General features: G+C 45.5%; 1 protein-coding gene across 1 annotated transcript in view; it reads left to right on the plus strand.

Moving 5' to 3' along the window:
• Positions 1-12801, plus strand: part of SOS2 (SOS Ras/Rho guanine nucleotide exchange factor 2) — a 46437-nt gene extending 33636 nt beyond the window's left edge. The window contains exons 13-23 of the mRNA XM_072338497.1: positions 384-487; positions 984-1203; positions 2122-2241; positions 2952-3114; positions 4103-4220; positions 4736-4908; positions 6339-6455; positions 8157-8418; positions 8891-8932; positions 10020-10129; positions 11079-12801. Coding sequence (XP_072194598.1) covers positions 384-487; positions 984-1203; positions 2122-2241; positions 2952-3114; positions 4103-4220; positions 4736-4908; positions 6339-6455; positions 8157-8418; positions 8891-8932; positions 10020-10129; positions 11079-11585 — 1936 coding nt within the window. The 3' untranslated portion in view covers positions 11586-12801. The remainder of the gene's footprint in view (positions 1-383; positions 488-983; positions 1204-2121; positions 2242-2951; positions 3115-4102; positions 4221-4735; positions 4909-6338; positions 6456-8156; positions 8419-8890; positions 8933-10019; positions 10130-11078) is intronic.
• Positions 12802-13508: the final 707 nt, after the last annotated feature.

Raw genomic sequence — 13508 nt, forward strand, 5'->3', positions numbered from 1 at the left:
GCAGTCAGCAGAACCAGGCAGTCTGTCTTGCTTTTTCAGTATTCCTCCCGTGATGGCTCCAAGACTGAGGAAATGAGATCCTGTAGTACTGCTACTGGGAGCTTGTTTTGGGTTGTGACTCCTTTGATGGTAGCAGCTGTCATGAATTTCCAGCAGTAGAGCAGTATACTTGCAGCAACTTCTAAGATGAAATTATGTGCAGGAGTGAGATTTGTTTCTAACAAAATAGTTGCTCCAAATTGGCTTTTTTAGCGTCCATATGAATTTTGATAGCTTATGGTTACATGAGTCTTGGCTTTGTTGTAGCTCTTTTGTTTCATGTTTATATGGAATGAGCTTCAAGTTCTTAAAACCATGATACTTCTTTCTCTCTCCTTCCTCAGAATACTAAACGTGTTTCGTCACTGGGTGGAACACCATTTTTATGATTTTGAAAGAGATCTGGAGTTACTGGAGAGACTGGAGACGTTCATTTCAAGTGTAAGAGGTATGCCGAGTGCCTGTCCTCTCTTCCACGTTCTGATACAACCTGCTGGTCTAATCCTCTCAGATCTGAGGCATGAGAATTATCTTTACACACATAAGTAGTTTCAGTGTGTTTAACCAAACTGTTCATGTGACTCCCTTTTACATGAGCAGTCTTTCATTTGGATTCTAGATGGCTGCTGAGAACTGTTTCAAGCCCTGTTGTACTGTTGAACCTCAATGCATTTGCTTCTGGACAGTAATGTTCATCCTTGCCTGCCTGTCACCTTCCTTCTCTCTGGTTCATATTTGTGGAGAATTCCTTCTCTGTTGGTTAATTTTTCTAAAACTGTCAATAGATGCATTTAAACGCAGCAGGGCACCTACAGACCCAACTGATTTGCTTGTAGAAATGCAGCATTTTGAGTGCATTTACAAATTTTATTGGTGAGTTTCATTAAACTATCAGAAGTTAATTAAGATGGTATTAAAAACGTTCCTCGCATTTTGTTTTGTAGGAAAATCCATGAAGAAGTGGGTGGAATCGATTGCTAAAATCATCAAGAGGAAGAAAGCACAGGCAAATGGGATCAGCCACAACATCACCTTTGAGAGCCCGCCTCCCCCCATCGAGTGGCACATCTGGCGCGTGGGGCACGGCGAGGTGCTGGACCTCATGACTCTGCACCCCATTGAAATAGCTCGACAGCTGACACTGCTCGAGTCCGACCTGTACAGGTGGGGACTGAATGAGTGCATCTCCTTTAGGCTGTCTGGCCCCCAGAATCCTTAGAACTGATCTGAAGTGCGGCCCCTTCGCTCACAGTTCATGGAAGGAGGTTTTCTGTTTGGTGCCAAAATACACACAGGAAAAAATCCATTCTGTATTTCTATATGAGATTTCTGACAGCACAGTGACGCTGTTAGCACAGTACATTGAGAAGCTGAAGTATCAGGAGTGCATAATGTTAACTTACTGCCTCTTTGCCAGGAGTGAACTTTGCTGCATGAATAAGAAACATTCTTTGCATGGTCAGAAGACAACACCTGATTGCATCTTCCCTTTTTCTTTGCAGTTGCATAGCAAAGGCACAGCTGTTGCCATCTGACTGCAGCACTGCTACATCAGGGTCCTCTAATCTAAGAGTCTATTAGTCTGGTGCCATGCTCTGCTGTTTCCTCGCTTTGTTGTTACCTGTATTAAATAAAGCTAGCCTTGATGTGAGAGCTGAGCTTTGCTGGATAGAAGTTCTTTGTGGTCACAGAACTGGAAGGTGAAGCTCCTTTAATGTTTCAGTGACAGCAGGTTTCCTATCAAAATAGGCCACTTATCCCTATGGTTGTGCAAAGCCCTTTAGCTTCTTATTTAAAAAAATACTGTAACTGTCTTTAGGATGCTTTCTTCTGCTTTCAGGAGATGAAATTCACTCTATAGTACTTTTCATAGGAAGAAGTGCTTATTCAAAAATGCCAATTTCAGTTATGATAGAAATGGGCTTTTTCTTTCCTCACATACTCATTGAAAATTTACTTGAAATAACTGTTACAGAATCACATTTGATTTCTGATTAAGAAATAATCTTGTAATGCTAACACAGGATGTACAATTGCTGTTTGTATTTGAGCATTCTTGTGCATCTCACTTTATGATAACAGGGCAGTGCAGCCTTCTGAACTCGTCGGTAGCGTTTGGACTAAAGAAGATAAGGAAATCAACTCCCCAAATCTATTGAAAATGATTCGCCATACTACAAATCTTACTCTTTGGTTTGAAAAGTAAGTACAGCGGTGATGATGTCAGTGTAGTGGCATGAACTCCATCTGAAATTGAGGAACATTCTTATGGGAACTGTCACCTCCAATCTTGAGATGGCAGTAGAGCACCACAGTAGATTCAGGTTTTGGTTCAAGAGTGCGTGCTGTGCCAGTCACAGAGACTCACTGCTCCCTGGAGCAGAATGTGTTTCTCCAGTAATGTCTGCTTAGTCAGCATGTGCCCTATCTGTATTTCTTACGGTGCATCAGAAGGCGCTGAGGGCAATGCTGGACTCGGCACCACTTCTGTGTATCTCTGCTGGGAGCACTGCTGTGTCTGTTGCCTTACCTCAGTTTTTCTCCCTCCTCACATCAGATCCTTCCTAGGACATGGCCATGTTGCAGTCAGGAGGATGTGACACTCTGTATGTGCATATCTAATCGTGTGAATTTAATACACCATTGTAGATTCTGCAGTTTGAGAGAGTCACCCTATTTGCCCTGGGTCTGGCTTCAGTTTTGCTCTATTTTACAGCATAAGCCAAAGTCTTTCTTGGCTTTTCAACCTGAGCATATACGAGATGTGATTACATAAATTTGTACTTGAGAGTGTGCCAGAATGTGCCTGCTGAATGTACTGTAGAGTTCTTACATGGAATTCTTCAGTTAAGTAGCTAGCAGAATGTCAGGTTTTATTGATTGCTGTTTCTCAAGTGACTTCTTCCGATTAGGTGCATAGTGGAAACCGAGAACTTTGAAGAGCGAGTGGCTGTGCTGAGCAGGATTATAGAAATCCTGCAAGTGTTTCAAGATCTGAACAATTTCAATGGTGTTTTGGAGATAGTCAGTGCGATGAACTCTGTGTCGGTGTACCGCCTGGATCACACATTCGAGGTAAGTTTTGGGCATTGCTTTTGAAGAAAAACTAGTTGGAATCCAGGAATGTTCCAGACAGACTTCCTAAGTGAAATCCAAATCACTGTTGCTTTCTTAGAAGACAGTAAGTTACAAGACTAAGTTATGTTAAAAGTTAGCTATGAGAAATATGAGATGGGCTGGTTGTCTCAAAGGAATTTAGGGGGAAATGGAGCTTTTCAGCAGGTATCTTCTTACTTGTGTTCAGCTCCAAAAGGGGAAGCACCACAGCCCTTTGATTGTTCATTAACTTGTCTGAAATAAAGATGTTACTTCAGACCGGTGTTTAATGGGTCTGAAAGAGGAGGATCCCAAGGCTGAGAACCTTGGCCTGGAGCATTTGAGCTGCAGCACTTGGTGCCTGTGCAGGGATAGAAGGGCAGGGAGGAGATAGCTGAGACTCAGATTGCAGTTATCTCAAACACTTCTCTTGGATGAGAGTCCGAGTGGATTCCGATTGCCAGAGGCAGAAAGAAATGGTTGCTGAATGGTTTATATGAACAGTAGAAAGAGAGACTGCTGCACTGACAGTGACTCCTTATTGCACTTGACGAGGAAAAGGAACACCCTGAATTTGGCAGCGGAGCTTCCATTGACTAAAATAGAAAAAGAAGCATTAATGCGGCGTTTTGAGTTTTGTAACTATTTAAAAGGCCACACAGAGCCTGTAAATTCAATTCAAAATCAAATGTTTTCTTCTTTTTGCATTAAAAGACCAGGGCTATGCTTGTAAATGGATAGACAGAATTGATAGTCTGTGTTTACTGTAGCCTCAAAAGTCGCATGACCGAGGTTATGGACTGGCAGTGCTGTAGTCCGGAACAAACCATTTACTAAAGAGATGCTTTCAGATACGAATTTCAGTTTCTGAGTTTTGTTAAGAGAGCCAGATCATTCCTTCGGTTCTTATACAACGGCACCGTTAAGATAATGCATGGCTGCTTTTTTTCTCTCTTTGACAACTAAGGCACTACAGGAAAGGAAAAAAAGAGTTTTGGATGAAGCAGTAGAACTGAGTCAGGATCACTTCAAAAAATACCTGGCCAAGCTCAAGTCTATCAATCCACCCTGTGTGCCTTTCTTTGGTAAGTAACACCAGAACAGGCTCATACCGTGTGTATCGTCTGCCTTAAGCTGGGTTAGATACAGATATGTTAGTTTGCATGGAGGTTGTGTTCAGCTCTGAAAGTTCTTTAATACAGCGTGTCATTTTGACTTGATAGGTTTGTAATAGTGCCTTTGTGTAATAAGTGCTTTGTGCCTTTGTGTGAAAGTTACTTGTTAATTTAGTAATACAGATTACTGGTTCTATATGACTGTTACTTCATTTTAATATCCGCATTGGTGATGTGACCTGAATATGTTTCATCTCCATAACACGAGACCCTGAATTCAGGAAAAGCATCCTCTTTAAATAATACACTGTTCCTGTCTAAAAGGCGAACTTAGCTCATTCCTGACAGCTGATAAACTGTTGGAGTATTGAAGGGAACGATCTGCTTGTGCTCAGGTTCTTTCTTTAATCTTTCATTCGTTGTGAAGAATGAAATCAGCTCTTGGAATGGAAATGAACTTACAAAACCATCTCTCCTTTTATCAGGAATATACCTAACAAATATTTTGAAGACAGAAGAAGGGAATCCTGACTTCCTTAAAAGACAAGGGAAAGAACTAATTAATTTCAGTAAGAGGAGGAAAGTGGCTGAAATTACAGGAGAGATTCAGCAGTACCAAAACCAGCCTTACTGCTTACGGATAGAGCCAGAAATTCGGGTAATCAAAAATTAAGCATTTGTTTTGGGACTAAAAGAAGGGAAAGAATGTGCACAACAAAAAGTGGTCAGCTGCTCTTCTGGTACCAGACCCGATCTTGTGGCAGCAGTGACCATTGGAGGAGGGAGGGAATGGTGGCTGGTTGGAAGCAGCACGTGGCAGAGGTACCACAGCAGAAGACCAACCAGAGCTAAGGGGTCTGCTTCCTTGGGTTCCATGTTCTGGGTCTCGTTTACCCCCTTCTTGTTCTGCAGCCTGGTAACGGTGAGATTTCTTAGCACCCAAGCAGTGAATGAGCCACAGTGACCCAGCAGCAGAACATTTTGAAGGGAAAATTGCTTCCCTCTAATCTGTAATGCTGTGTGCGTGCCTGGGGCACTTCAGGCCTTCTGCAGTGAACCTACTGAGCAGAGCCTGCTGACCCTGTGGAATGGCAGAGCACGTGTCTGAGCACTCTCATTCACTGTGAGGGGAGCTAGTAGATGCAGGGCTGTACCAGAGTCAGCCAGCATTGCCTGTGGAAATGAGGAGAGATGCTGGAGAGGTTACTTCTAAGCTGGAGACCTCGTGTATCCTGGGTAATTTGAAAGTATTTAAAGGAAGGTGATGGAACAAGAAGCCAAGTGAAGGCAGATGTTTGTCTGTAGAGGTAATAACAATTTAAAAGAACAGCTTTAAGTTCCCAGCAGTTCTTCCTGAGTGCACAGCTAATGGTAACCTTTCCAGAAAACAATCTTGTGGGTAGCTCTCTTGGTTTGTGAACTGCATCAGTCGGGAAGCAACAAAGAGCTTGGTTACCTTGCCTAAAGAATTACACAGGCAGTAAAACTGTTGTTTAAAATGCTACTTGCATTCTGTGTTGATTCATTGCGGACATTTCTGGGAAGGATTTTGGAGATGCCAGTATTCTGAAAGCAAGAAGCAAAGTAAAATCAGGATGGCAGTATTTGTGCCAAAGTTGTACCTGATGGCAGCAGGGACTCAGCTGCATCAGGTGCAGGGTGCTGCACTGTGCCCCTGGTGCCGTGCTGTGCTCTGCCTCTGACCTTTTTGTCCTTTGGGCCTTCCTGGCCTTTGTAGTTAACTGATGACATCTGAAATACCCTTTAAAAACAGCCCTGGCATAACATTGCTTTGACTGCTGTGTGATCTGCATTCTGCTCCTTCCCAGATATGTGCTGTTATGTGAAGGGAAGCACACAGTGTACTCTATAGCAGTGCTCTGCTGCACGTGCTCAGGTAGCAACAAGATAACTGGCAAACAGTGTACAGAAAACTTCATTTGACGTTCCTGCTGATTGGAATCAGATCATTTGTTCGCAATGGGAAGCTGACCAGGAGCTTGTTTACTTAAGAGCTACATTTTTATTTCATTCCAATCTCTCTGTGCTGATTTTAAAGCAAATATTATTGATGCTTGTTTCGTTTAGAAATTCTTTGAGAATCTCAATCCTATGGGGAAGATACCTGAAAAAGAGTTTACAGATTATCTGTTCAACAAGTCATTAGAAATTGAACCTCGAAACTGCAAGCAACCTCCTAGATTTGTAAGTCTTGCGCTGTACATTGAATAGCTGAAATCCACCACTGAGAAAGAGAGCTGTGTTAACTCAGTAAGCCATAGCAGTTCCCTCTGGAATTCTGTATAACAAGGTGGATAACCAGCAAAACCTGAGTGTTCTTCTAAATCCAGTTGGTTTTTGTTACTAAGAGATGCTGCTTTTAGCTTATCTTACAACGAATGTTTCTTTTTCCCCCGACCTAAAACCACCACAGCTTACACCTGAGCATATTCCCTTCCAGTTGTGCGATGGAGCACACTACAGCACTTCATAGCAGTGTTCTGTAAAGCATTAATTGGAATTGTTTGATGCTTTTTTATATTTCTCCAGTTAAAACTCAGTTGCTGTTTTTCATTTGCCTTCGTTTTTACACGTTGTAATTCTACACCTGAGTTACTGGAGACTTCTGTCATTTTTGGGAGCACTGCCAGTCATTACAGCCATCTCCTGATAGGGGAATAACTAAGATGATATTACAGTTATGGCAAGAAACCACAGAAATTACTGGTGCACAAAAACTCCCTATGGTAATTTCTCTTTTTCTCCTTTCTTGCGGCTTTTTTTTTTCTTCAAGCAGGTATCCACGCTGCTCTCAGTTATCTGAGCAAGAATTCTTTACAGTTCATGCATTCCAAACTAGAGGTTATGGGAATTTCAGGGAGGCCCAGTTCTGAGTGCTGTAGTCATTGAATGGCCTGGGTTGCAAAGGCCCACAGTGCTCATCCATTCCAACCCCCTGCTGTGTGCAGGGTCACCAACCAGCAGCCCAGGCTGCCCAGAGCCACATCCAGCCTGGCCTTGAATGCCTGCAGGGATGGGGCATCCACAGCCTCCTTGGGCAACCTGTTCAGTGCGTCACCACCCTCTGGGGGAGAAACTTCCTCCTAAGATCCAACCTGAACCTCCCCTGTCTCAGTTTCAAACCATTCCCCCTTGTCCTATCACTGCCCATCCTCACAAACAGCCATTCCCCCTCCTGTTTATACGCTCCCTTCAGGTACTGCAAGGCCACAATGAGGTCTCCCCGCAGCCTTCTCTTCTCCAAGCTAACCCAGCCCAGTTCCCTCAGCCTTTCCTCATAGGAGAGCTGCTCCAGCCCTCTGATGATCAAAAGATGCTGTAGCTGTGCATACCACCATTGGATGGGAACGTGGTTCATTTTTGGAGGATCAGCTTTGATCTGTGCAGTGTTACACCTGAGTCTTGTGAGCCGAGTTCACTCCCACCAGCCAATGTAAGAATGTCAGGCTGACTCAGCTGAGTGCCCATACAGTGTGTGTCTCAGCTTGTTGCTTGGTGACCTGCTGTGCTGTGAGCTGACAGCACATCCATGGGGCTGTTCTTTAAAGCTCTTTCGCAAGCTTGCTGAGACACTGGACATGACCCTCCCAAGACTGTGACTCTCTTCCCTGTTTTGTCCTGTTTGACGTGCATGTAGAACTTGACTTCCTATTTTTGTAGCTGTGAAAAGATGTAATTAGCTGGGAAAAAAGAATTTTTTCAGCTGCATCCATATGTTCTCAGTAAACTCCTGCTATGTGGGTAATGACAGTCAGTACCTGGAGACAGCCGTACAAAGGCTGTTTGATGTGAATGTGATGAGTGCCTTTTAGAATTGCTCATGGAGACTTTGGTGATGGGACAACCTGAAAAACAAGCAGTACCAACCGTCTTTCCTTTCTCCAGCCTAGGAAAACAACGTACCCCCTGAAGTCTCCTGGGATAAGGCCCAATGCTGGCAGGCACGGCTCCACCTCTGGCACCTTGAGAAGTCACCCATTGCCACTTGAAAAGGAGCCGAGTAAGATAAGTTTCAGCAGAATCACGGAGGCGGAGCACGAATCAGCAGTGTCTGCACCAACCTCTCCCAACACACCTTCCACTCCCCCAGTGTCTGCTTCGTCAGAGTTCAGCGTATTTTTAGACATTGACCTCAACAGTTCTTATGGTAAATGTGCAATAGATTTTAATAGTCGTCCTTGCTGTCCTGCGGGGTTCCCAAATGTATTGGGCTGTTATTGCAAAATGTGGTTGTGAGCTCTGAACTTCTTGCACCGGTGCTGCACGTACTGCAGCTTGGAAATGCCTGCTGTTAGTAATTAATTAACAAGTGATATTACTGGTCTTTTAGCCTGCTGGAGCTGAGGCAGTCTGCTTTGGGAAACGTCCCCTTGTGGCACTACATGCAGGGACTGAGTCAACATTACCTTGTGCAGCATCTGCATAGAGAGACATGCTACTGGGGCCCTGTGTAACTTAAAGTCTTCAGTTCAGGAACGTTTCTCATTGGAAAGCTTAATTAGTGTTCCCAGGAGATACAACTCAGAAAACTTGGTCATCTTTAAGGTCACTGCAAGCGTGCTTTATATGCTGTCTGCAACTGTTAACTGGAAAGTCTTTAATCCATTTCTCATTAACAGGTAACAACAGCATCTTTGCTCCTGTCAGTTTGCCTCAGTCAAGTAAGTGCTGCAACTCCGTGTAAAATCTTTTGTTTATCTCTGCTTTTCCTGTTTGCAGGAGAGCTGAATAGGAATGAATCAGTCTCAGAAGCCTGGGGTGCAGATACGGATTGTGTCCATTCAGTAGAGTTATGAAGGGATTTTGTACAGACTTTCGATCAGCCGTTCGGTAAAGCAGTCTATGAAGCCTAAGAATGGTCTGATCTGTTTGTTTTCCCCGGGCCTCTGCTGTGATACTGCTTTGCTTTTGAGTGTCCTCGATGTATTGCATTCGACTAATGGTAAAAATGAAGCAACCTGGTAATTTAGTGTTACCACTCAGTGAAAATAATTGCTCTGCTGCTGGGGACTGAAGAGAAAGCCTGTACTCATCTGTGTTTTGAGCTTCTCTTTACTCCCTTACTGCACAGACACGTGTACTTTCTCATAATATAATGGGCATTCAGACTGGAGGGCGCAGTGTCCTAATGCACTGGTACCGAATTGTGTGCCCTTCTGAGAGAAGAAGCAGAGGAGTGATGAAGGTCACAGCCACGTTGGGGGGTGGTTCTGGTTTATGAACTTGGAGGACTTTTTCCTCAGAAGAAGGATTGGAAAGATCCTGAAATGCTGTGAGAGTCACCGTCTGCTCATTTCAGCTCTCCTGCTTTAGAAACTACCAACAAAGCCCCTGAGCCTCCAAATTCAAACCCATACAGCCAAAGAGAACAAGCCTTCCACTCAGAAGTGTGACTTAGCCACGTGACCAGCTCTGCAGGGTGGTAAATGGGCACATTCTGCAACGAGGAGCACGTTGCAGAGAAAGTTGACTAAGAGTTGACTTCATTCTCTTCATTTTTGTATCTTTTAGCCTTGACTGTTAACTGCAGGTGCTTATCTTTGATATCAGAAATGGGAGACCGCTTTGTGAGCAGTATATCTGATTAAAGAGCCAAGTGAGAGTTTCATACTACTTGAGTCAATGGTTCATGATGCTGTTGAACACAAAGATCTTCTTGTTTGAGTTGCATCCAGGCTGGTTTAATATTCTTGAGTATGTTCCTGGCATGTTACACAAGCACTAAAATACTGGCATTTCTCCCTGCAGAGACTTTCTTCAGCTCGTGGGGAAGCTTTCCTAAGCTAAGTGATGAGCCTCAAAACCCTCCTCCGCTTCCTCCTCGAAAAAAGATGGATCAGGATGTTTCTAATGCTAAGGTATTGTCCTGCACTGAGTAGCTTTGATGATAGAGCACTGAGCATCTAGTCAGGCAAGACTCTGTTGGTCTTTTAGACATTTGGCACCTTGCAAAGGCAGTGCTCCAGTTACTCCTTTTGAAGTTTCAAGTTCCTGGTGTTCAAATGCAGCCATCTGCTGCAGGAACGTACTGGTCATTATCAGATCCAAGATATGGCTGGGCCATTACCACATATTTAACAGCACCAATAGCAAACATCAGAAAAATTTCATCCCCTTCAGAAAGTCATAGTCATAGAATCAATGCATAGCTGGGTGGGAAGGGATCCTGAACCACCCCCACAGCCCCACCCCTGCCATGGGCTGGATGCCCCCAGCTCAGACTGCCCAGAGCCCAGACACAGCATGGGGCACCTCCAGGGATAGAGCACCCTCAGCTCTTTGCAGTGCCAGAGCCTCAGCGCCCTTTGGACTTTCCCCATAACACCTAACCCAAACTTCTATTTTAGTGTAAAGCCATTCCCCCTTATCCTATCATTATCTGCCTGTGTAAAAAGTCATTCTCCCTCCTGTTTATAAGCTCCCTTGAAGTACTGGAATACCAAAGTCGGCCTGGAACATTCTCCAGAAGTAATTTTAACCTGCAAATGTATGTTTCTTAGAATCACAGAATCACAGCATGGTCTGGGCTGCAAAGGCCCACAGTGCTCATCCATTCCAACCCCCTGCTGTGTGCAGGGTCACCAACCAGCAGCCCAGGCTGCCCAGAGCCACATCCAGCCTGGCCTTGAATGCCTGCAGGGATGGGGCATCCACAGCCTCCTTGGGCAACCTGTTCCAGTGCGTCACCACCCTCTGGGGGAAAAACTTCCTCCTGAGATCCAACCTAAACCTCCCCTGTCTCAGTTTCAAACCATTCCCCCTTGTCCTATCAGTGTCTTACAGTGTCTTTTCTCTGTAACACTGCAGGGAAGTCTGAAATTGGATGATGATCCTCCAGCGATTCCACCTCGGCAGCCGCCACCTCCAAAGATCCAGCCTCGAGCTCCTGCTTACAGCCCCTTTGAGCAGCCCCTGCACAGCCCTCCTCCTCCTCCCCCTCGGGACCCTCTCCCCGACACTCCGCCTCCGGTACCTCACCGTCCTCCCGAGCACTTCATCAACTGCCCTCTGAACCTGCAGCCGCCGCCGGTGGGACGCATGCACAGAGATCCCGACTGGTTCCGTGAGGCAGGCCCAGGCCCCAGCTCTCCTGGCACTCCTCCCAGCACTCCCTCTCCGCGGGTGCTGCGTCGCTGCTGCGTGATCGGCGCCGCTCACAACAGCCCGGCCCACCCGCCTGCACCCCCCGTCCCACCCAGGCAGAATTCGAGCCCTCAGCTCCCAAAGCTGCCACCAAAGACTTACAAAAGGGAGCTCTCCCACCCTCCTTTGCACAGACTGTCTTTGCTAGAAAACGCAGAAGCTCCTCAATGACCTTAGCCATAGTAGTCATTGACACTGGAATAGTATTTGTAAAGTTCCTTTGTTTATTTATTCAGAAAGGCAGTGTATTTTAGTACTCTCGCAAATTATGCTCTTAAAGTGCTGCTGATCAAAGACAAAAATAGCCTAAATTGGGAAAAAAACCCATCAAAACACGGTCTGCTCTGTGTCTGTTGGACAGCGTTGCCCTCAGGTGACCAGCAGCATTGCCTTCCTCCACACCCTCAGTGCCGACAGTTATGCCAGTATACAAAGATACCTTTTGCACTGTAAACGACACTAATTGAGTTGAAACTGACATCATTTGATTGCACTGAGCCAAAAAAAAAGGTGCGTCTGTGGAATCTCTCTTCTCATTTGAGCACTAATGGCCTTTCCTTGTTGTTTTTTGGGATGCTCACACGAGGTGAGGACACGCACAGTGTTACCCATCTCAACTTCTGGCCACCTGCCTTCTGACTTTGGGCTTCGAGGTTCGTGAGTGACAGCTGCTGTTCCCCAATGTTTTACTGCCATGTTGATTTGCTGCTGAAGACAAAGAAATGGATTGAAATCCCAAAGGTGATACCAAAACATGCGGTTGGTGTTGAGTGATGAACAAGGGCTGCCCGTCTCCGAGACTGGGAAGCATCCCCAGGACGTGCTCAGCATGCATCGTGTTCAGATGTGCCTTTCTGTTTCGGTAGGTGAAGATGTCTTAAGCTAAAGAGTTTTCTGCTCTTCTGGAGAACAAAGCTACACGCCGTGTATGTACAATTGTTTATATTGTATATTTACAGATAGTGCTAATAACCTGTATAAACGGGAGCCATACGAGGCCTATAACACAGTCTGCTACTCCGATCCTACGTGGCCAGAAGCGATTGCTCTGGCTTAGGAGCAGCCTTGCCTTCCAAACCCAGTAACTTCCCTCAGATTTCACCTAACTTAATCGTGATTCCGTTTTGGAAATTGGTAGCATTTAAACCAGCAAACATTTAAAGCTTTATTAAACTTTTTAAACCGATGAGTGAACGGAACTTTTCTTTGCCAGTTGGACTGCTGGTTTGAACTGGTGTGAGAGCGAGTCTGTCTTACTGGTAGTACTGTAGCAGCATTTATACAGTGGCCAGAAGCCACTTTTTATTTACTGGTCCGTGGCCTTTTACTGTGCTTTGTATCAGAGTTCTTAACAAGATTAATAAATCACCCCAGTCTTAATTTTCAAGAGCCTGAGCAGCGCGTGTTCCTTTAAGGTTGGGGATGTGAGTTGTTGGTGATGCAGGATGCCCTGAATTCCCGTGCTGCTCCTCACATTGGATTGTCTTGCAGCCTCTCTCCTGGACGTTGCTCTCCCCTGCCTGTGCCTTTCGTGCTCCAGAGAGGGGCAGAATCTCACGGAGGAGTTCTAGTGGCTCACACAGGAGATGGGTGGTGCTTTGGTCATGGTTGTTGGATTATACAGGTCAAAGCTCGTCTGCAGTGTGAGTTGGGGAAGAGCCGTTCCTGTGTGGTGCTGCAGTGCTGCTCCATGCAGTGCTGCTCAGTGCAGTGCTGCTCCATGCAGTGCTGCTCCATGCAGTGCTGCTCCGTGCATTGCTGCTCCATGCAGTGCTGCTCCATGCAGTGCTGCTCCGTGCAGTGCTGCTCCGTGCAGTGCTCCCCTGCACAGCAGAGGTGGCTGTTGGGTTTCACAGTGCTGGAGATCTGCCCAGTAAGCTGATGGGGGAGAATGTGCTCATGGAGCTGTGTTAACCCTCTGAAGCCCTCACCAGCACCTGCTGTGACAAGATGGGTAATGTCCCTTTCAAACCTTAACGTCCTGCTTGTTGCTGGAGGTCTGGGGACTCTTCCATACAAATGCTCAGACCAGGTGCATCTTCAGTATCCCACAGTAAAACGCAGCTTAGCTTCATATTTTGGCCCTGACTCAAC

This window comes from Excalfactoria chinensis, chromosome 5 (assembly GCF_039878825.1).
Source record: "Excalfactoria chinensis isolate bCotChi1 chromosome 5, bCotChi1.hap2, whole genome shotgun sequence".
NCBI classification, from domain to species: Eukaryota; Metazoa; Chordata; class Aves; order Galliformes; family Phasianidae; genus Excalfactoria; species Excalfactoria chinensis.